The sequence below is a fragment of the Chiloscyllium punctatum genome, chromosome 8 (genome assembly GCF_047496795.1).
Source record: "Chiloscyllium punctatum isolate Juve2018m chromosome 8, sChiPun1.3, whole genome shotgun sequence".
Classification (NCBI taxonomy): domain Eukaryota; kingdom Metazoa; phylum Chordata; class Chondrichthyes; order Orectolobiformes; family Hemiscylliidae; genus Chiloscyllium; species Chiloscyllium punctatum.
The window spans coordinates 15,665,573-15,690,417 of NC_092746.1; the positions used below are offsets into that span (position 1 = coordinate 15,665,573).

Here is a 24,845-nt window from a genome sequence, read left to right on the forward strand (position 1 = left end):
TTTTTCAAAGATCATTTTAGTTTGCTGTTGGTATGATATTATCACCGTGATTTTAATTTTTTTTTAAAGTCAAGATGTCTTTTCACACAATCTTTGTGTTCCAGTGGGTTTGTTTAGCATGACAGTCGAATCTCTCACCCATACAGTACAGGTTGGGTATCCTTCAGTTGCATGGTCAAAAACTGGAATGACCTAAAAACCGAAGTTTTCTTTCAACCCACATTTCAATTTGCACAGGAGGTCTGTGACCCACATACACAAAACCTCAGTGTTACATTACAGGTACTGAAGTGGTCCTGGAAAACTTACGGGATCAATATTAGGTCATTTGTTTTCACTTTCAATATTTCAGCAAAGTGCCTGCACTGGCTGTGATTTGAAGTCCATTAAAATCAGCTGTTTAGTAACATTTAACAGTCACAGGTGTTTGCCTTACTTTGGGATTTTGGTCCTTCGCAGTGGTTTTGTTTTTCAAATAAATATGTCAGAAAGGCCATTAAATACTCCTATGGATGGTATAAGGAAAAGGAAGCGGTTTTCATTATCAGTAGCAAAGGAATTGCAAAGACTTAATTGCGAAACTTAACATTGAAATAACAGAGTGAGCAGTATGGGGCAGGTGTCATCAGCATATATGAATTAAAGAAACAGAAAGTCGAGTTGTTGAAATTCTATAGTGAAAGTGAATTTCAACAATCAATAGGAAACGCTGCATCGATTTTTTAAAAAATGATGCACTCAATCATGTCAGAGTGGATTCATCAGCAAAGTGAAAAGGTTCCATTGTCTGGCCTGTTGATCATGAAACAAGCCAAGATATACCTCAAAGATCTAAACACTTTAAGTGCACGTGATCACACAATAGGCTGGTTGCAGAAATTCGAAAAGTGGCATGGTATCGAGTTTTTTAAAAAATATGTGGTAATGAGGCATCTGCAGACCATGAATTTGCTGAAAGTTTTATTGCTGAATTTATCTTTCACCTGAACAAATATAAAATGCAAAAGAAACTAGTCTGTTCTGGTGATACATCCCTAGGAAATGCTAACAACAGCTAAAGGGAAAGCACCAATTAGATTAGATTACTAACAGTGTGGAAACAGGCCCTTCTGCCCAACAAGTCCACACCGATCCGCTGCCCATCCATTCCCCTACATTTACCCAGCACTACGGGTAATTTAGCATGGCCAATTCACCTAACCTGCACATCTTTGGACTGTGGGAGGAAACCGGAGCACCCGGAGGAAACCCACGCAGACACGGGGAGAATGTGCAAACTCCACACAGAGAGCCGCCTGAGTCGGGAATTGAACCCAGGTCTCTGGGAGATGTGAGGCAGCAGTGCTAACCACTGTGCCACCGTGCCACCCAATAGATTTCATGTATCCAAAAATCGTTTAACTGTCCTTGCACATGTCAATGTAGCTGGCACACACAAATGTAAATTGACTGTAAGTGAGAGAAGCAGAAATCCCAGGTGCTTCAAAATAACTCAGATATTAACACCTCACTACTATTCCAATACAAAGGCCTGGGTAGCCAGGGAAATGTTTACTGATTAGATTCACCACTACTTTGTATCAGAGGCAGGTTCACATTGTCATGCAGTAGGAACAAATCACTGCAGATGCTGGAATCTGTACTGAAAACAACAAATGATGGGGATCACAGCAGCTCAGACAGTATTGATGGAGAGAGAGAGCAAATTAATGTTTCGAGTTTAAATTGCTCATCATCAGAGCTGAAGTGTGGAGGGGAGTATTTATGCTATAATGTTTGGGGGTTGGCAGCAGTGCTGGGGTTTGTGGTAGGGTACCAGTGAAGAAAAGATGTTGACAGGAACGTCAGGGTGCTGCTTGTGCATAGCTAGGGATGTTCCACAAAACAGTCACCCAGTCTGCAATTGATTTCTCCAATATAGAGTAGGCCACATTGGGTGGAGTGAATACAATACACAAGATTGGAGAAGGTACAGGTGAAATGCTGCTTCACCTGGAAAGACTGTTTAGGCCCATGGATGGTGAGCTGGGAGGAGGTGAAGGGGCAGGTGTAACACCATCTGCAGTTACATGGCTGATGGAGGGGGAGAAAGGAGGTGTGGGTGGTGTGGAATGGACTAGAGTGTCCCGGAGGGAAGGATCCCTGCAAATTGCAGATAGAGGAGTAAGGGGAAGATGTATTTGGCATTCTGCTGAAGTTGTCTGAAATGGAAGAGAACAATCCTTTGAATGCGGAGGCTGGTGGGATGAAAATTGATGACAAGGGTAATCTGATCATGCTGTTGAGAATGATGGGAAGGGACAAGGGCAGAAGCACGAGTAAGAGGTTGGATGCACTTGAGGGCCCTGTCAAACACAGTGGGAAACCACGGTCATGGAAGAAGCAAGCCATGTCAGCAGCACTGTTTTGGATGGTGACATCATCCAAACTGATGCAAAATAGTCAAAGTCACAGGTAGACAGGGCAGTGAAGAAGGCTTTTGGCACACTGGCCTTGATCAGCCAGGGCACTGAGTATAAAAGTTGGAACGTTATGTTGCAGTTGTACAGGACATTGGTGAGGCTGCAGTTTGAGTATTGTGTTCAGTTTTGGTCACCCTACTCCAGGAAGGATGTTATTAAACTGGAAAGAGTGCAGAAGAAATTTACAAGGATGTTGCCAGGATTCAACAGTCTGAGTTATAGGGAGAGGTTGGACAAGCTAGGACTTTTTTCTTTAGAACGTAGGAGACTTAGTATAGATCTTATAGAAGTTTATAAGATTATGAGAGATGTGGATAGGATGAATGCACTCAGTCTTTTTTCCCAGGGTTGGGGAATCAAGGACTAGAGGGCATCAGTTTAAGGTTAGAGGGGAAAGAATAAAAGGGAACCTGAGGGGCAAGTTTTTTTTAACACAGAAGATGGTACGCATATGGAATGAGCTGCCAGCGGAAGTGGTTGAGGCTGGTACATTAATGTCGTTTAAAAAGCATTTAGATAAATAAACAGATAGGAAAGGTTTAGAAGGATATGGGCCAAGTGCAGGGAAATGGAGTTAGCTTGAATGGACATTTTTGGTCAGCATTGTCCAGTTTGGGCCAACGGGCTGGTCACCGTGCTATAGTACTCTGTGAACATACTACAGGCCAAAGCATTTAGAGTCAATGATGACCATAATATTGAGGAAGACTTTGAAAGCTTTCAGGTGAGCAAGGAGAAACAGATTGTAAACCAGCTCCTTGAATGTACAGAATGTGTATATTTGGAATGTGTGAACAAGTTTAAAAGGCTAAGGACATCAAAGAGGGGCTTTATGTTGATAAGAATGCTCCCATTGTGCATTCTGTCACTGATGAAGAGATTGCACACATGGGTGTCAGGGCAAGATAAAGCCGTGATAATGAGGATGATATGGAACAGGTAGAGAAAGTATTCATAGATAATATTATAAAGGTATGTGACAATTTGATAAATGCACTGGAACAACATGACTTTATACCCAAGCAACAAATAATGTCTGTATATAAAATAAAGGACAAACTTCATAAAGCAAATCCAGAGTTATTCAAGCAGAAGATGTGGAAGAACTTTTCAAGAAGGGCTCCCAATGAAGTGAATCAACTGTATAAGATCTGAATCCTGGTCCAGTGTCAGGCCCAAACGTCCCACTACAGAAGATTGACCTTCTTTCAGAAGCTGCTCTACTTTTACTGCAAAATACAAAAAATGAATAAATTGCAGTAACTATACTCAGTGTTTTTAATTTGTGTTTTTTCTGTGGCTAATTAATTTTATTCTCATCAAGTAAGTAACAGGACTAAAGGCTGCTGAGCAGTGTAACTCGCGGTAAACCACCTGGAGTATCAAAGTACTGCAGCAATGCTGTACCCCTTCACAGCAATGTTCACTAATTCTGGATGTAGGTTTGTTCAGTGAGCCTCTGGAAGAATGTTACCTAGTATGGTGACAAAAAGTCAGCAAGCAAACCTACATCCGGAACCTCAACCTGAGCTACAAATCTTCTCAAAACTCGCTAATGTTCACTAATCCCCACGCTCCCCAACACACCTCATCATAACACCCTGTCACCACACTTAACATACTTTCATATTTTCTCATTGAACACAGCAAACAAAAAACTATCTTGGATAAGTTCTAACTATCCTTTATCCAAAAACTGAAGTTATCCGAATTGCAATACGCAATTTCCAAGCTTTTCTGATAAAGGATATCACAATGTTATAGCAAATTGCAAGTGCTGTTATCAAAAGGAAGCACAGCATATGTTTAAATGCTCGGAAAAATTGTTACTAAAATCTTCTAAAATGCTTTTTAATGATATCTGATTCTGTCTTTATCAATTGTTCACTTTAATATATTATCTTGCCATTTTCCAAAGTATAAGAGGTACATTGGGCCAAGTTTTAATGTTTTGATGCATTTGCAATGGGGGCGGCCATCATTAGCATCCTCTTTGAGATCCCCTCCACTGGGAGCAAACAGATATGATCAAGATGTGCCCCTGACTTTTGAAGTCTCAATATGTAAGGGGATCCAGCTAAGGGGCAGAATGGAATTATTCTGCATTAAAAACTGAGGCATTGCAGGTGGATTGATTATGTCCAATCTGCTTCTCTGAAGCACCCTTTGAGATCATGCTACAGTCAGAAATGCTATTGTGAGAAGATAGGAAGAAGAGCTCAAGCAAATACTGCTGCAAGTAGCTTAGGACCGAACAGCAGGAACTGTTCTCTCATCAATGACACAGAGGATCAATAGTGTCTTGAAAGCTGTAAAATTAAAATGGCCACATTCAAGTGACAGTCTCAGTCTGATTTCAAGAGTTGCTAAACAGTTTAAGCCTTTATTTATTCATTATAATTCAGATGAGGGAACTTGAATCAAGGAGTAAGGTGTTCGAAGAGGAGGCTATTACTGACCTTGCTCAGAGTGTAACTGTTATGGTGATGTTGCTGGTCACCCTGCCTCCCATTCGATATCCAAGGTAGAGTTGTAAAAGCAGCTTCCATGATGCTGATGAGGTCGACAGCTGGAAATTATGGTTCAGAGTCAGAAATCTAATATAGAAGAAACATCTTGGCACTAAAACAAAAACAGAAACAGTCCGGCAGCAGCTGTGGAGAGAAATTAGAGTTAATGTTTCGGGTCCAGCGACCTTTCCTACCTCTAAGCCAATGAAAGCACATTCTCACAACAAGGCTTGTGAGCAAAAGCCTTTCACATAGATAAAGAAGCAGCTATCATTCCTTGGAATTTATAGGTTTTTCAGCCTGTCAAATACTTAGTACTGTTAGTCCTTATAGTCATTTTGCCTTGTTAATCATGAGTAGTCATAGAGATATACAGCACGGAAACTGACCCTCTGGTCCAATCCGTCCATGCCGACCAGATATCCCAACCCAATCTAGTCCCACCTGCCAGCACCCGGCCCATATCCCTCCAAACCCTTCCTGTTCATATACCCATCCAGATGCCTCTTAAATGTTGCAATTGTACCAGCCTCCACCACTTCCTCTGGTAGCTTATTCCATACACATACCACCCTCTGCGTGAAAAAGTTGCTCCTTAGGCCTCATTTATATTTTTCCCCTCTCACCCTAAATCTATGCCCTCTAGTCCTGGACTCCCCAACCCCAGGGAAAAGACTTTGCCAGTGTTCTAATGGTTAAAGCCAAAATCCTGTGGTAAATATATGCAGTCAGTTGCTTGTTTTAAGCCACAAACTCGACAAGGGTTTCTCATGCACTAACAAACCTAAGTACAAAATAGACACAAATGTCATAAAGTTCCTGTTCTTGTCCCAATACATGCTTCTTCAGCCTCCCACGCACACCATCCTGCTGGTTAAAAATCTGTGTTGTTTTAAACCTTCATGTTTCCATGGGCAGAATAAATGTTAACTGTAGGATTTCTATATGTCCACCCTTTGGTTGAAATTTATTAGTTTTCTCACAAAAACTCTTGTTTAGAAACAGAATTTCAGTGAAATATAAGAAATTATTTTAATTCCGTGTTGCTATGGTGTTGACCCAGCAGTAGCAGATTGATCAGAACAGATGTTTAAGCATAAAATTAGTAAAAGTCTTTAGTTTCCATGGGCCAAAGGTTTTAATGATTCTTCTGAGATTTTTTTTAACAAATTGGTCAAAGATAAGAGTGATGGATGAATTTGCCATTGCCATTTCACTGTGGTTAATTCAACTGGTTTGAAAATTCTCATATATGTATTGGCAGAATTCATAAAGCTATTGACTGGCAAGCAAATCAAACAGCTCAAATTGGAATATCAAAAATTTTGGTTAATCTATGCTCCTCATGATAGTATAAACCTCTATAAGGTCACCCCTCAGCCTCTGATTCTCCAGGGAAAATAGCCCCAGCTTATTCAGCCTCTCCCTGTAGCTTAAACCCTCCAACCCCAGTATCATCCTTGTAAATCTTTTCTGCACCCTTTCGACTTTAACAGGATCTTTCCTGTAGCAGAGATACCAGAATTGAATACAGTATTCCAAAAGTGGCCTAACCAATACCCTGTACTGCTGCAACATGACATCCCAACTCCTATACTCAATCCATTGTCCAATAAAAGCCAGTGTACCAAATGCCTTCTTCACTACCCTGTTTACCTGTGACTCCAACTTCAAGGAACTATGAACCTGCACCCAAGACCTCTTGTTTGGCAACACTCCCTATGGCCCTACCATTAAGCCTATAAAGCCTGCCCTGTTTTGTCTTACTGAAGCACAACACCTCGCATTTATCTAAATTAATCTCCATCTACCTCCTCGACCTATCTATCAAGATCCCATTGGTGTATGGTGTAGTGGACAGTCAATAAGATTATCGCAGAAATAACTTCATTGACTGTCCATTACATCACCAAATTTGGTGTCATCTGTAAACTTACTAACTATATAAATGTCAAAACGCAGTGGACCCAACATGGATCCTTGTGGCACTCCACTGGTCAAAGGCTCCAATTTAAAAAGCAACCCTCCACCCTTTGTCTCCTACCTACAAGGCAATTTTGTATCCAATTGTATCCACGATTTTGCATTTATTTATACTGCATTTTCCTACAATCCCCCAACAACTGTACAGAAAGAAACTCAAACTTTCAGTCAGTAGCTAAAAGGGTAACACAAGAGATTTTACATTTTCAAGCTTGTGCTATAGTGAATGGACTAAAAGCACTATTGACCATCATAATTTTTGTATGTAACTTGTACTTTAAACTGCAGAACAGAGTTTTCCCCTTTCATGTATCACACACCTGACAAATCCACTTCATGGGTATACTTTACATTCTCCCTTAAATAATTATTCAATTATTCCAGACCCAGTCTTAGTACTTCTTCACTCCTGTTCCTTTCCCAGCCTGGAATTATTTGACTTCTGAACAATCTTTTACGGTGAGGCAATTCCTCCTCTAGCACAAACTATGGGAATTTCTCCACTTTATTTCAAATTCTTGCTAATTTGGTCTCCAAAGTGAGCATAAGCATCTCCCTGCAGCCCTGTCTGGAGTGCCATGGAGACTTTTAACCTCCCCTTTCTTCACCCTTTCTTGTGAATCCTTGCAGACAACTTGTGTCTACGAATTCTCAGGACTATTTTAGAAGCCCATCTCTGTAGCAATTTGAATTACATGATGCTGATATCCAGGTGGAAATACTGATAATATATCATTGACACCTCAACTCTCTTTTATCTTGTAAATAAATTGATGGTTTAAAGAAAAACTGTTTATATCAAGATATGGTCAAGACCTTCCTAATACTTTGGATACTATCAGATGACTGCTTATTGCCATTACCTTAAACCTTCGTTCCAGCAAAATGACCCAGGATTCCCTGAAATCTTGAATAACCAATCACCAGTTAGGCAAATTTCAGAAAGGTTAAATTCAGCTATATTAAAGATACAGTACCAAAGCATGAAATAAACATCATATTGTAACAAAATGCATTAAAACTTATTGTTTAGTAGAAGTCTGGGGAAAATGTTTATTGTAGCACCCCTAGCATTATATTGACATTTCATTCAGCATTAACATTTGGTTATGCAGCACATTTAGTTTAGCAAAGCATCCCATCACATAAATGTCTGCTGGTTGCCTCTTAAGAATTCTGAAGCAGAACTGATGGTACCAAAGAACCGACGAGGAGATAAAAATAGAAATTGCTGGAAAAGCTGAGCAGCTCTGACAACATCTGTGGAGAGAAATCCACAGATTTTGGGTCAATTTCTCTCCACGGATGCTGCCAGACCATAGAGTCATAGTCATAGAGATTTACAGCACGGAAACAGACCCTTTGGTCTAACTTGTCTACGCCGACCAGATGTCCTAACCTAATCTAGTCCCATTTGTCAACACTTGGCCTATATCCCTCTAAACCCTTCCTATTCATATACTCATCCAGATGCCTTTTAAATGCTGCAATTGTACCAGCCTCCAACAATTCCTCTGGCAGTTCGTGAAAAAGTTGCTTCTTAGGTCCCTTTTTTTAATCTTTCCCCTCTCACCCTAAACCTATGTCCTAGATCTGGACACCCCCACCTCAGGGAAAAGACTGTTTATCCTATCCATGCCCCTCATGATTTTATAAACCTCTATAAAGTTCACCCCTCAGCCTCCGATGCTCCAGAATCATATGAGCTTTTCCAGCAATTTCTATTTTTATTTCTGATTTACAGCATCCATAGTTCTTTCAGTTTTTAACAACCAAAAGATAGCAATTAGGTTTATAACATTTGTGATGTTTCACATTGTGTGATAATTTAACAGGAAGTTTCCCCTTTACTCCATTGAGAGGTTGCTAAAACACAAGCAGTGTCTTGTCCTTGAAAATGACAGATGGTGGTTGCATCACAAGAAAATGTACATATTTTGGATGTAATCTGCCAAAATAAGGTCTAATTATTAAGGACTTCATGTTTTATAACAACTAGCCATCTAGTCAAGTAAAAATCTGTGTCCCCATTCAAAACAGTAGTGACTTATTCCAATAGTAATAATAGTAATTGATGGAAATTGTTGGGCCGAAGGGCCTGTTTCCACACTGTAAGTAATCTAATCTAATCTAATCAGAAATGTGAAATAAAAACAGAAAATTATAGAAATTATACAGCAAGTCTGATAGCATATGTGCAAAAGAGAAGCAGCGTTAACGTTTCAAGTTTGTGAGCTTTCCTCATGAACTGACCTGAAACATTGATTTGATTTGATTTATTGTAGTCACATGTATCTAAATGCCATGAAAAGTTTTGTTTTGCAAGCAGTACAGGCAAATCATAGCAAATAAGGACATACAGATCATAGGGTGTTTAGACGAACAAGGCATACAAAGTTATGGCTGCACAGGAGGTGCGCAAAGCAAGATCTACATTAGCAAGTTCAACCTTATTTGAAGTTAGGTCCATTCAGCAGTCTTATAACAACCGAGAAGAAGCTGTTTTTGAATGTGTTGTTGTTTGTGTTCAAGCTTCTATATTGTCTGCCTGATGGAAGAGAGCATTCCTGTAGTAGGAGGAGCCTTTGATGCTGTTGGCAGCCTTTCTACGCCAACAACAAGTGTAAATGGAGTCCATGGAGGTTGGCTTCTGTGATGGTCTGCAAGTGTACATATCTTTCTGTAGTTTCTTACGGTCGAGGCCAGAGCAATTGCCATACCAGGTCATCATGCACCCAAATAGAGTGCTATCTGTGGTGCCTCTGAAAGTTTGGGGAGGGACATGCTGAATTTCTTAGGCCACCTGAGGAAGAAGAGGCATTGTGCCCCTTCTTGACCATCACATCTACTTGGGAAATCCAGGACAGATTGTCGGTTATCGTCACTCCTAGGAACTTGATGCTTTAAACCCTTCACACCTCAGCTCCATTGACGTTGACAAGGACATGTCCTCCTCCTTTCCTCCTGATGTCAATGATCAGTTCTTTTGTCTTTCCAATATTGAGAGAAAGATCTATTTCTGTTTACCTCTTCACAGATACAGATCTGCTGGGTATTTTCAATATTTCTCGCACTTCCTGTTTAATGGTGTTTGCTTCAGTCACTGGGTGTGGCTATTGCTGGCTGGGCCAGCTATATTGCCCATTCAATACCTAGCTGCCCTTCAAAAGCTGCTGTTGAACTGCCTTATTGAGCTGCTGCAATCCCTTTGGTCAAGATAATCACAGTGCTATTAGGAAGAGAGTTCCAGGATTTTGACCCAGTGATACTGAAGGATGGCAAATGGCTTGGAAGAAAACTCGATGGTGTTCCGATGTATTTGCTCTCCTAGTCCTTCTTGACCCAGGCCGCCTTGCCCAGACTCCATAAATGAATTGTTAAAAAAAAATTCCAAGGAGAGAACCCATTACCTATGGTTGATCAAAATGTTTAAAACATTATTAAATTACAAGAAAAAGCAAAGCTGTTTAGAAGATTGGACAAAATATTTTTTTTAATGAAAAAAATGACTAACAATTAATACAAAGATTAGCAGTTTGGATTCAACTCAAAACATTAAATCTGTTCTGTCCCCACAGATACTGGCAAACCTGCTGAGTTTCTTGGTTTTATTTCAGATCTCCAGCATCCACAGCTCTTTAATTTTAACAAAATGAGCATTTGTCTGAAAGAGGAAGTAATGATGGAAAATAAGAAGATGACAGACGATTAGGAGATATAAGGGAGGGTAAACTCCACAGGTTTACAATCGTCAGTTCTGAACAAATGGTTGGAGTTGCACTTCGGACAATAGCAAGTGCAACTCCTTTATTCAAAAAGGGATATAGGAAACTACAAGCCAGTTAGCTTATAGTTCTTTTATATAGAATCCCTACAGTATGGAAACAGGTCCTTCAACCCAACAAGCCCACACCGACCCTCCGAAGAGTATCCCACCCAGACCTATTTCACAAACTTATTGCTGTACATTTACCCCCGACCAATGCACCTACCTTACACATCCCTGAACACTATGGGCAATTTAGCATGACCAATCCACCTAACCTGCACATCTTTGGATTGTGAGAGGAAACTGGAGCACTCAGAGGAAACCCACGCAGATACGGGGAGAATGTGCAAACTCCACACAGATAGTCACCCGAGGCTGGAATTGAATCTGGGTCCCCGGTGCTGTGAGACAGCAGTAGTAGCCACTGAGCCACCGTGCCGTCACACAGTTGACAAAAGAGCCCTTGCAGTGTGGTAATCCTACCTTTTCTCAAGCGCTGCTCTTTCATCAGGTGAAGTCACTTCACCTGACAAAGGAGCAGCACTCCAAAAGCTTGTGATTTTAAATAAACCTGTGGGTCTATAACTTGATGTTGCGTGGCTCTGACCCTGTCCACCCAGTCTAACACTGGCTTCTCTATATCATGGCTACCTTTTTTGTCTAAGGCTGTAGCATTGATTGTCATGAGGATGACACAAGGAGTCTACATTGGAATGAAGATAGGTTAGGTGAATGGCAAAAATTTGGCAAATGAACCATTATGTGGGCAAATGTGAGGTTATGAAGTTTGGCAGAAAGAATAGAGGAGCTGAGTATTCTGTTAAATGCCAAAACTGCAGAAAGCAACAAAACAGAGAGATTTCGGATTCTTTGCCTCAGACTCTCAAAAAGCTAGCATTCAAGTTCGGGTAATAGGAAAGACAAATGAAATGTTGGCCTTTGTTTCGAAGGGAATGGAGTAAGGAAATAAGGAAGTCTTAATAAAACTATATAAAACACTGGTCACACCATGGTTGGAATACTGCCAACAATTTTAGATCCCTTATCTAAGGGAAGATAAACTGACATTGGAAGACAGTCCAGAAAACATTCATTTGGCAGAGACCAGCTACGGAGGGACTGTCTTATGAGAAGAAGTTGAGTCCTGGGCCTGAAATCATCAGAATTTAGAAGAATGAGAGGTGACTTTATGAAACATACAAGATTCTTAGGAGACTGACAGGATAGAGGCCAATAGGATGTTGCCCCTTGAAGGAAAATTTAGGACCAGAGAACATAATCTCAGAAGAAAGGGTCACCCATATAAAACAGCGATCAAGAGGTACTAAATCTGTGGAATTCTGTACTGCAGAGGCTTTTGAGGCTGGTTTGTTAAGTGTATTGAAGCAGAGATAGACTATTTTTATTTGGGAGTTATAGGGAAAAGCAGAGAAATGGAGTTGAGGATAATCAAATCAGCCACGATCTCAATGAAGAGTGGAATAGACTCATTGTGCTTAATGATTTATTTCTGCTCCTATGTCTTATGGTCTAACTGCTTTTGAGAAGGTAGTGATGCATTGCATTCTTGAACTGAGGCACTTAGAGTAAGTAACCATGCAGTTAAGGAGTAAGTTCCAAGATTTTCAGCCTGCAGCAGTGAAGGAACAGCAGTGCAGTTCCAAGGTGTTGACTCTATGTGTTATCATTGTTCTTCTAGGTGCTGGAGGGCATGGGCTTGGAAGGTGCACTTGCAGGATCCTGAGTGAAATGCCAAATCTTGTAGATGGTTTGCACTTCTGACATTGTGAGGCAGTGATGAATGGAGTGAATGTTGCAGATGATGAATGTGGTGTCAGTAAAGCAGGTTACTTTGTCCTGGATGGTGTCAATTTGAGTATTGTTGGAGCTGCACTCCTCTAGGCAAGTGGGGAGTATTCTATCACAATCCTGGCTTATGCCTGGTAGATGCTGGACAGGATTTGAGGAAGTGTGTGAATGTTACTCAATGCAGAATTCCCAGCTTTCAAACTTGTCACTGCAATATTTATATGGCGGGTCCAGTTTAGTTCCTGGTCAATGCTAAGCTCAAGGGTGTTGGTAGATGGGGATTCAGCAATGGCAACACTATTGAATGTCAAGTGGAGATGGTTCAATTCTCTATTTTCGTGATGTAGTCATTACTTGGCACTTTATGATGCACATGCTACTTGTGACTTATTGACATAAACCTTGATGATATCTAGGTCTTGCTCCATTTGGAGACAGACTAATTCAGCATCTGAGATTTCACAAGTAGTGCTGAACATTAGCAAATGTCCCTACTTTGGATGTTGTGCTCAAGAGAAGACAATTGATGTAAACAGCAAAATATACTTGGACTTTGGACTTTATCCTGAGGAACCTCTGCAGAGATGCAATGAGTGAACTTCAATAACCACAACAATTTTCCGTTCTACTGGGTGTGACTCCAACTGACAAGGGGTTTTGCCTGATTACCTTTGATTTAGGTTTTGTTAGGCCTTCTTGATGCTGTTCTTGGTCAAACACTGCTTCTATGTCAAGGCTAGCTACTGTCACCTCATCCATGGAGTTCAGATGTTTTGTTCCTATTTGAACCAAAGCTATAATGACATCAGGAACTGCGTCATTAGGTTATTCCATTTCATTTCAAATGAATGGAAGTGCACGAATAGGGCATTAGTTGACCAGATCGGCTTTGTACTGCCTTTGGGGATATATCTAGGCAATTTTCCACATTGCCAGTGTTGTAACTGGACTGAAACTGCTTGATTATAAGCACAGCTAGTTCTGGAGCAGATGTCTTCATTATTTTTACCAAAATATAGACAACCCATAGTCTCTTCAGTATCTAGTGCCGTCAGCCATTTCTTGTATCATGTTTATCAAATTGAGTGAATGTAAGGAATTTAAGGTAAGGGGCAGAAGGTTTACAGGAGATGTGAGGAAAAATGTTTTCAACCAGGTGATGGTGGAAATCTGGAACTCACTGCCTGTAAGGGTGGTACAGGCAGAAACTCTCCTAACATTTAAGAAGTATTTAGATGTGCCAAGGTATATAGGCTATAGGCCAAGTACTGGAAAATGGAATTAGAATAGTTACGTAGTTGTTTTTGATTGCGGCACATTGGGCTGACGGGCCTTATTCTGTGCTGTAGATCTCTATGCCATCTTATTGTTCAAGAACTCAAAGGGAACAAAGTTGGATCATTCACGAGGAATGTGCATGTTGTGGCCTGCTAAACACATCTGATTGGTCATAGCAATTGCCTCAAGACTGGGGATGTTAGCTTGAGAGATGACACTTGCATTAGAGCACCGATCCTACACTGCTTTAGGGATTTCTTTGGGGATTGGAAGTATCTTCTGTACATTATCCATGTCTCCAATTCATGTCCATGAGATTGGTATTGAATTTGAGATATTTTAATCTAATACTGTGTTCCTCAGATGACCAAAGGCTGCTCTGGTAGACTGCAGGTGATGCAGAATTGCTTTGTCAATGTGTGCTATCTCCGAGAGGAGGCACCCAAGGTACAGGAATTAATCCTTAATGTTCAATGGCTCACTATGCATCTGGATAGACAGGCAATAGTGTTACAGAACGTGAGCAGGCTGGGAGAGTTACGTTTTCTTCCAAATGTTTAAGACCCATTCCCTCCTATGCATCAAATATTGTTTGGGTGTGCGTGCACACGTGTTGCCTGCATACTGCAGCTCAGCAACAGAGGTTGGGGTGGTATTGATTCTAGACTGGAGGTAATGGAGGTTGAACCTGCTTGTCCAGTCAGTTAAACATGCCAGTGCAAAAATGCATGGATGTCGGGTAAAGGGTTGCAGCGGAAGAAGGGAAAAAGTTGGTACAGTGACACAACTTTGCTTGACACCAAATTGCACACACATTTGATATGTGGTGGATCTGTTGGTAAGAATGTCAGCTTGCAGTTGCCATGCACCAAGTCCATGATAGTGATGGAATTTTTGCAGAAAACCAAATTTGAGAAGGATGTACCACAGTTCTTGATGATTGACAGATGTCAAAGACCTGTTTAGAGTTGAAGAATGCAGTTTGGCAGTTGGTGCTGTTCTCTGCACGTTTCTTGAATTTGTCAGTCTAGTTGGCACTTACTAACCTTTAAGTAGGTTCTGTGATTTTATTAACTGTGACAGCAATTTATCTTCTAATTCAAATGTTTCTATCTGTAATTACTTTAGTTCCTTTATTTCCAGAGTATGTACTTCCCTTTTCAACATTTCCCTATCTGATTTATCAGTCCTTTCATTATTTTAACATCAGATCATTCCTTAATCTCCCCATCTCAAGGAGATATAAGCCAAATTTATCCAGTGTATTAACATAGCTAAGTCCTGAGACCTGACGATCATCTAATGAACAATTGTTGATCTGATGCAGATGCCACATTTTGGAGTATGGGCTTTACTGTGTGTTATTCCAATAAATGTTCTCCACTGTTCTCTGCATATTCCCATTAAATATTATTTCTGATAGTTCACCATCTGTTTAGTTGATGAGATTACTTGGTAATCAGAAATACAAAAATATTATGTTCAATAAAAACACGAAGTCAGGTATACACAATGGATCAATTCTGAAATTAGTTTGTCATTAAATTTACATTAATGTATAATTCAGGTATTATGGTAACTTGTGCATATTGAAGCTAAATGGGCATAAGGTAGTTTGATCGGAACTCAAATGTGGAGGCCATGCTGTGATCAAATTGTCAACCACATAGAATCATTCAGCATAGAAACAGGCCCTGTGGCCCACTGTGTCTATACTGATCAACAAACACTAAACTAGGCAAAAGTGAGGACTGTAGATGCAGGAGATCAGAGTCGAGAGTGTGGTGCTGGAAAAGCACAGCAGGTGAGGCAGCATCCGAGAATCAGGAAAATTGATGTTTCGAGCAAAAGCCCTGCCCAAAAAGTTGATTTTTGTGCTCCTCGGATGCTGCCTGACCTGCTGTGCTTTTCCAGCACCACACTCTAAGTACTAAACTGCACTAACCCATTCACTTGCACTTGGACCATAGCCTCCAACATCCTAGTATTTTAAGTGTCATTCAAATGCCTTTTAAATATTGCAAGAGTACCTGCTTTCAACAGACTCTCTGGCAGTGCATTCCATATTTCTACCACTGTCTGAGTGAAAAAGTTGTTTTCTCAAATCTCTTTTAAACCACTTACTCCAATTCTTAAACTTGTGTTAATTGGTCTTAAACATGTCTGCCATGGGGAAAAGCTTGTCACAATCTATCCTGTCTATGCCTTTCCCAATTTTGTATACCACATTCGGATCCACACTGAGCCTCCACTGCTCCAAGGAAAACACACCCAGCCTATCCAGTCTCACCTCACAACTAAGAGTTTTCATCACAGGCAATATCCTGTGGCGGCTCAGTGGTTAGCACTGCTGCCTCACAGTGCTAGGGACCCGGGTTCGATTCCAGCTTCTGGCGACTGTCTGTGTGGAGTTTGCACAATCTCACTGTGTCTGTGTGGGTTTCCTCCCACAATCCAAAGATGTGCACGTTAGGTAAATTGGCCATGCTAAATTGCCCATAGTGTTCAGGGATGTGTAGGTTAGGTGCATTAGTCAGGGGTAAATGTAGAGTAATGAGAAATGGGTTTGGGTGGGAAACTCTTCGGAGGGTCGTTGTGGACTTGTTGGGCCAAAGGGCCTGTTTCCACACTGTAGGGATTCTGTGATCCTGGTGAATATACGCTCCAATATATCGATAGTGTGGTGACTAGAATTGCTCATAGTATTCCATCTGTGGCCTAACCAATCATTTTATAAAGTTATATAGTGACTTCCTTGCTCCTATATTCTAGCCCTGGCTAATGAAAACATGCATCCAGTATTTACACTACATTATGGCATTGACTGCACTTTGAAAGCATTAAATTAAAAATACAAAAGAACTGCAGATGCTGGAAATCAGAAACCAAAACAGAAATTGCTGAAATGCTGCCAGACATGCTGAGTTTTTCCAGCAATTTCTGTTTTTGTTTCAAAAGTATTAACCTGGCATTTTGGGATATTGTAATGCCCTTAAATGCACTATAGAAACACATTTGTTATTTTACCATTTAATTTAAAATGTCTTACTTAGATAGAAGGACAATGAATTTAGAAACTGAAGAGACATAAGAGGATGTAATAAGTCAGGATCAGTGCATAAGAGGCTTGAAAGAGTGGAAATAGATAAAAATGTTAAGATTTAATTTCATCACCACATAATGATTGTTAAATTCTTAGTATCTTTATTTTTCAGAGCAGACCAAGGTCGCCTTCTCAACTACATAATAGAATGGGGGAATTTGACTGAAGAAAAGGTAACATCATATCTCAGAGAAACTCTGGAAGCTGTGCAGTATTTACACCACTGCAGAATAGCTCACCTAGATATAAAGGTTGGTGAGACCAGCTTATTCTAACAAATTCTTCAGAAAGTTTTTTTTTTACTGACACCACACTGAAATATATTGCAAACATAAGGGATAGTTTACTGTTTTCACTATGACTTTCTGTAACATGCTAAATTTGTGTGTGACACATTGGTTCTCTATTGTGCTGTGTTGTGGAATAGTAGTAGGTAGGTTAACATTTTAACCTTCTAAACCACTTTCTGTGGTCACAGCATGGTAGGATTTTGCATTATGTTTCAAAGTACAGCAGCTCATTCTGAAGCAAGAGTTTTAAGTTTGTGTAAGAGAACATATGAAAGCATTAAGCATAAGTTGACTGAGCTGAAAATTCGAAAATAAATTAAAAGGCAATGGACGTTCTTTAAAGAACTATTACGTGGCTTACAGCAACTAAACATTCCTTCAGGGTGCTAAACTCAAAAAGGTGAGTCAACCATAGTTGATAAAGTTTAGAATAAGATTGTGTAAAATTAATAGTTTGTATTAATAGCTTATAAAATGGCCAGAAATAGTAATAAATCTGAGAATTGGAAAGCATTTAGAATACAGTTAAGAAGGACAAAAAAGAAACTGACGAGAGGAAGAATAAGATAATGCAACCAAGCAAAAAGAACAAAAAATGACTTGTGAAAAGTTCTATAGGTAAATTAAAAGGAGACTAATATGAATGTAGGTCCATTAAAAACAGTCAGGAGAATTTATAATGGAAAATAGAGAAATGGCAGAGAGGCTGAATGGTTACTTTGTGTCTGCTTTCACTATTCTGGGAGATTTTTCACAACTACCTAGACATCCAACTGATGAGGGAGAATAAGGAGTTGAAGGAAATGTGTATCAGTAAGAAAGTTGTACTGAAGAAATTACTGGAGGGCTGAAAGTTGATCCCAGAGTGCTGAAGGAATTGGATATAGAAATACAATATAGAACATTACAGTGCAATACAGGTCCTTTGGTTTTCGATGTTGTGCTGACCTGTGAAACCAATCTGAAGCTCATCTAACCTACACTATTTCATTCACATCCATATGACTATCCAATGACCATTTAAATGCCCGTAAAGTTGGCGAGTCTACAACTGTTGCAGGCAGTGTATTAAATGCCCCTATTACTCTATGAGCTCTCAAACTTCTCTCTAACGAAAACAGCCTCAAATCCCTCAACCTTTCCTCGTAAGACCTTCTCCTCCCTCCTACCCCCCCCCCTCCCCCCCACTTTATCAGGGAACATCCTAGTAAATCTCCCCTGCACCCTTTCCAAAGCTTCCACATCCTCCTATAATGCAGTGACCAGAAGCGCACGCAATACTCCAAGAGTTTTGTACAGCTGCAGCACTACCTCGTGGTTCCAAAACTCAGTCCCTCTACCAATAAAAGCTAACATGCCATATGCCTTCTTAACAGCCCTATCAACCTGGGTGGCAACTTTGAGGGATCTGCGTACATGGACACAGAGATCTCTCTGCTTATGTACACTCCCAAGAATCGTACCATTAGCCCAATACTCTCTATTCCTGTTGCACCTTCCAAAAATTACCGCATTAAACTCCATTTGCCACCTCTCCACCCAGCTCTGCAGCTTATCTACGTCCCTCTGTAACTTACAACATCCTTCGGCACTATCCACAACTGTACCGACCTTAGTGTCATCTACAAATTTACTGATCCATCCTTCTACACCCTCATTCAGGTTGTTTGTAAAAATGACAAATAGCAGTGGACCTAAAACAAATCTTTGCGGTATACCACCAGTAACTGAACTCCAGGATGAACATTTCCGATCAACCACTACCCTCTGTCTTCTTTCAGCTAGCCAATTTCTGATCCAAACCACTAAATTATCCTCAATCCCATGCTTCTGTATTTTCTGCAATAGCCTACCATGGGGAACCTTATCAAATGCCTTACTGAAATCCATATATACTGCATCAACCACTTTACCCTCATCCACCTGTTTGGTCACCTCCTCAACAAACTCAATAAGGTTTGAGAGGCACGACCTACCCTTCTCAAACTGTGTTGACAATGCCGAATCAACTTATTCCTTCCTAGAGGATTATAAATTCTATCTCTTATAACATTTTCCAACACTTTACCGACAACCGAAGTAAAGCTCAAAGGTCTATATTTTCCAGGGTTGTCTCTACTTCCCTTCTTAACAAGGGAACAATATCTGCTATCCTCCAGCCTTCTGGTACTATTCCTGTAGACAATGCCAAAGGCTTGGCAGTCTCCTCCCTGGCTTAATCTTAGGATAAATCCCATTCAGCCCAGGGGATTTATCTATTTTCACACTTCCCAAAATTTCTAAAACCACCTCCTTGTGAACCTCAATCCCATCTTGTTTGGTAGCCTGTTTTTCAGTATTGTCCTCAACAACATTGTCTTTTTCCAGTGTGAATACTGACGAAAAATATTCATTTAGCGGTTCCCCCATCTCCTCTGACTCCATGCGCAACTTCCCACTACTGTCCTTGATTGTCCCTAACCTTACTCCAGTCATTCTTTTATCCCTTATGTATCTATAGAAAGCTTTAGGGTTTTCCCTGATCCTCTCCACCAACAACTTCTCATGTCCCCTCCTGGCTCTTCTTAGCTCTCTCTTTAGGTCCTGCCTGGCTACCTTGTAACTATCAATCATCCTAATTGAGCCTTCACATCTCATCCTAACATAAGCCGCCTTCTTCCACTTGACTAGAGATCCAACTTCCTTAGTAAACCACGGCTCCTGCGCTCAACAAATTCCTCCCTCTCTGACAGGTACATATTTATTGAATAAACTCCACATTTCAATTGTGCCCATTCCCTGCAGTTTCCATCTCCATCCTATGCATCCTAAATCTTGTCTAATCGCATCGTAATTGCCTTTCCCCCAGCTGTAGCTCTTGCCCTCCAGTGTATACCTATCCCTTTCCATCGCTAAAGTAAACATAGCAGAATTGTGGTCACTATCACCAAAGTGCTCACCTACCTCCAAATCTAACACCTGGCCAGGTTCATTACCCAGTACCAAATCCAATGTGGCCTTGCCCCTTGTTGGCCTATCTATATATTGTTTAAGGAAACTCTTCTGCACACATTGGACAAAAACCAACCCATCTAAAGTACTTGAACTATAGTGTTCCCAGTCAATATTTGGGAAGTTGAAGTCCCCCATAACAACTGATACTCTCGTTCCGATCGAGAATCATCGCTGCTATCCTTTCCTCTTCATTTCTGGAACTATTCAGAGGCCTGTAGAAAACTCCCAACAGGGTGACCTCCTTTCCTGTCAATGCATGGTAGTTATCTTCATAAATTGGTAGATTTTACAATGATTACCTTTGATTGGAAGTTTGTAAATGTCGCTCACTATTTAAGAAAGGAGCAAAGGAAAAAGCAAGAAGCGAAAAACCTGTCAATCTTATTGTGGGAAAATGCAAGATTTGATCATAAATGCTAAATAGTCACTTGGATAAAAACAATCCGATTGGGCAGAGTCGGCATGGATTTGAGAATGGAAAATTATGTTTGTCAAATTGGTCAATTTTTGGAGGATGTTGCCAACATGATAAAGCGTAATGGATAGATGTAGCATATTTGAATTTTCAGAAGGCTTTTGATAAGCTCCCCCACAAGAGGCTGGTTAGCAAATTAAAGTACACTGTATTGGGAAAAAAATGTACATACATGGATTAAGAATTGACTAATGGATAGAAAAAAGTAGATGTGAATAGGTCATTCTACATTGACACTGCAAGATTCAGTGTTTGGGCTCAGGCTGTTTGTGATTATATCAATGATTTAAAGTTGGGGTCCAAATGTAATGTTTTGAAATTTGCAGATGATACAAAACTAAGGGGGAATATTTTGTGAGGGAGATGTAAAATATTTTTAGGAAGATTTGGACAGGCTTACTGATTGGGCAAGAACATGGCAGGTAGAATATAACATGTAAAAATGTGAAGTTATCCACTTTGGTACGAAGAACAGATGTGCAGTGTATTTCTTAAATGGTGAGTGGTTGGAAGTGTAGATATACACCTGGACCTGGGTGTCCTCATCAATAAGTTACTGAAGGTTAACATGCAGGTGCAGCAAAATATTAGGAAGACTAATGGCATGTTAGCCTTTAGTGCAAGAGGAATTGAGTGCAGGAGTAATGAAGTTTGGCTTCAATTGTATAGGAGCTTGGTTAAGAAACACCATTGAGCACTGTGTACAGTTTTGGTCTCCTTATCACAGGAGAGATATCATTGCCATAGAGAGAGTGCAGCAAAGGTTCACCAGATTTGTTCCTGGGATGGTGAGACTGTCCTATGAAGAGATATTGGGCAAACTAGGCCCAATATCTCTGTAATTCTGAAGAATAATAGGTAATCTCCTCAAAATCTACAAAATATTTAATATTTACGATATTACCCGATTAAGGAATCTAGAATCAACGGATAAAAATGAAGGGAATGCTACTTATGACTGAGAGGAGGAGAATTTCTTTTAACGTAGGTTTGTGAATTTTTGGAATTATGTACCCTAGAGGGCTCTGGAAGGTCAGTTTTTAAGGCTGTCTGAGGTAGCAGTTGATGATTTTTGATTATCACTGATGTAAGGGGTTAGGGATATTGTGGGTTAAAATGTATTAAAGTGTTCGATCAGTCATGATTGTATTAAATGGCGGAATAGGCTAGACAGCCTGCATGATCTATTCCTGCTTCTATGCACTGTTAACCTGGGCCTCATCTTATGCATCTTATTTACTGTATTACACAATTATTGGGAAGCAGGAAAACAGTAAATGACATAGAAACTGGTCATAGTTAAAAATTATAACTGTTGCAAATGAAATCAAATGTTGTGATAATCATGCTTGTTAATTCAATTCTTTAATGAGATACTGTGGGTTTATTATAGCAAACTTATGTTTGTGAGTTATCGAATACTAATCTATATACATCTTGATCACTTAAAGCCAGAAAATGTGTTGGTGGACCACAGCAAAGCCAAACCACACATCAAACTTGCTGATTTTGGGGATTCCATGCAGCTAACCACAACATATTATGTTCATCAATTGCTAGGAAGCCCTGAGTTTGCAGCTCCAGAAATTATTTTAGGAAATCCTGCCTGTTTTACATCAGATACATGGAGTGTTGGGGTACTTGCCTATGTCCTTCTCAGTGGTGTGTCTCCTTTTTTGGACGAGAGTGTAGAAGAAACATGTTTGAACATTTGCCGATTGGACTTCAGCTTCCCTGATGACTACTTCACAGGGGTCAGTCAAGCTGCCAAAGATTTTGTTTGCTTCTTACTTCAGGGAGATTCAAGCAAACGTCCCTCGGCTGCAATGTGCCTTTTGGATCCTTGGCTGCAGCCAGGCATCAACAGAGACACTGAAACTCTAAACACGTCGAGATTGACTTCATTCGTTGAACGGCGCAAACACCAGAATGATGTTCGGCCGGTTGGTAGTATAAAGAATTTCTTACAAAGTAGACTCTTGTCAAGAGTGTGAACCTCACTTGGAGATTAATTTACTCATTCTCTTTCATCTGCCAGTCAGGTTGGAGACACTGTCTTCAGCCATTCAACTGCTGACTTGAAATAAAACTGACAGCAAATCAGCTGCTTTAAGTGTCATTGTGTGGAATTGAATGCCAAGGAACTTTGTACAAACAGTACTTGGGATTCATTGCCACCCATGCAATGCAAAGTTGGTGGGGAGAACTGCACAACCAGCTGGATTCTCATTACTTTGACAGTATTTTGCTTTTGATCACAGGAGAACAATTTTCACATATTGCCTAGGAAACTTTAGAGAAGAATTATTGTTGTTATTGTATTTAATTAAACTCGCTGGACTTTGAAACATTTAATTATGTGATTAAAAATTAGCCAACAAAGAACAAAGTTTTTTTGTTAAAATTCTTTCCTCCTTGATTGATTTTAATCAAGACAGTCACTGAAAATGATCTCCAGTGAAATGTCTGATTTTTACTGGTCATAAAGCTTTTCAGTTGCCTCACTGATGTATTTAAATTATAATCCCTTGCATTTAGCCAGATGTGGCTCATGTTTTTACTGCTATAAGTCGAACCATGGACCTTTTGCGTCTAATTGAAACAAATGTATTGCTCTAATTATATATAAGCCTTACTTGTATAAAGACCGTTATCTGCCTTCAGTCTGTACTTTTAACGCTGGTATGCCATTCTGGATTTTTTTTCCCCCAAACTCCCCCAAGTGAAGAGGCAAATGCTGTTTCATTTATGGAGGGTTTTTGGAGTTTCACCTGCCAATCTGATTGCAGAGCAGTTAAGGAGGAATACGTACTGTAAATGCACTCATTGTATTTTATGTTTTACTTCATATCATGTGCAATGTTGTGGCTTTAACATTTTATGCAACTCTATTTATGAAGACTTCTGTTGTATCTGTAATAAATATTAAAAAATAAGCATGTACTCTGTACTGCAAACTACACAGTTGTTTGACTTCTTTATCACACTGACCTTTTGAAAAAGGATTTGACTACTAGGAACTGCATCCCAAGCCAGTCATTGTGGGATAAACCCCAAGAATGAACCAAACCTGATATTTTTTAGCTATGCAGTATGTTTATATCAAGCATAAACTAGTACTGTAGGGTCTTGAAAAACAAACCTGTAAGAGAAGGAAAATGGGAACTCAAAACTGGATGTATTGTCATGTCAAACTCTCATTATTTTTTTAATGTAATGCCTGTTAGTCTCTCTTTTAAGTTTGAAATCTGTTTGTGCATGTATATTTCTTTTGTACAGCATCCATTGTGTTTCTCTAAATATGTGCTGTAAATATATTTTTCTGTTTATTAAAATTAAACTAATGCAACACAGATTTTATTTTAGTGCATCAGTGTGTCTGCTCCTTGTAGTTCAATAAAATGAAGGCTGTGATTAAATATTGGAAAATAAATGAAACTAGCTGTGCAACATCATAATTTTTAAAATGACTCTTAAAAGGACAAGCATTGATTTGTCTCTTCCACCCACAATTCAAAAAGTGCTGGGTATTCACTCATCTTCATCACTAAAATTGAGAACACTTGATGAGCTGCTTTCCTCTCTTCTAGCCAAGTTAATCAAACTTCTTGTAAGATTCCTCCATCTTCCAGTCTGAACTCTCATCTTTCTCTAGTTTCTTTGTCATCTCCTCTAATGCTCACTCCAAGCTCATTTGTCTACAAGACCTATCTTCTGTTCACTCAAAATCATAGAGTTGTACAGCACAGAAAAAGACCCTTCTGTTCAATTCGTCCATGCCGATCAGATATCCTAAATTAAGTCACATTTGCCAGAATTTACCCAATATCCCTCTAAACCCTCCCTATTCTTGTACCTGTCCAGCAGCCTTCACCACTTCCTCTGGCAGCTCATTTCATACGTGCACCACTCTCTACGTGAAGACGTTGCCCCTTAGGTCCCTTTTATATTTTTCCTCTTTCACCTTAAACCTGTGCCCTCTAGTTTCGGATTCCCCTACTCTGGAACTTAGATGTTAGCTATTCACCCTATCCATGTTGCTCGTGATGTATAAAGCTCTAAAAGGTCACCCCTCAGCCTCTGATACTCCAGAGAAAATAGCCCCAGCCTATCCCTATAACTCAAATCCACCAACATTTTTGTAAATCTTCTCTGCATCTTTTCAAGTTTAA

General features: G+C 40.0%; 1 protein-coding gene across 4 annotated transcripts in view; it reads left to right on the forward strand.

Annotated features, from left to right (window-relative positions):
* Positions 1-24,025, forward strand: part of LOC140480385 (triple functional domain protein) — a 588,738-nt gene extending 564,713 nt beyond the window's left edge. For 3 of the 4 annotated variants that reach the window (XM_072575174.1, XM_072575175.1, XM_072575176.1), the window contains exons 56-57: positions 17,027-17,165; positions 22,125-24,024. In XM_072575174.1, coding sequence (XP_072431275.1) covers positions 17,027-17,165; positions 22,125-22,667 — 682 coding nt within the window. In that variant the 3' untranslated portion in view covers positions 22,668-24,024. Of the gene's footprint in view, positions 1-17,026; positions 17,166-22,124 lie in introns of all 4 variants that reach the window. The other variant, XM_072575177.1, reaches the window with a different exon arrangement.
* Positions 24,026-24,845: the final 820 nt, after the last annotated feature.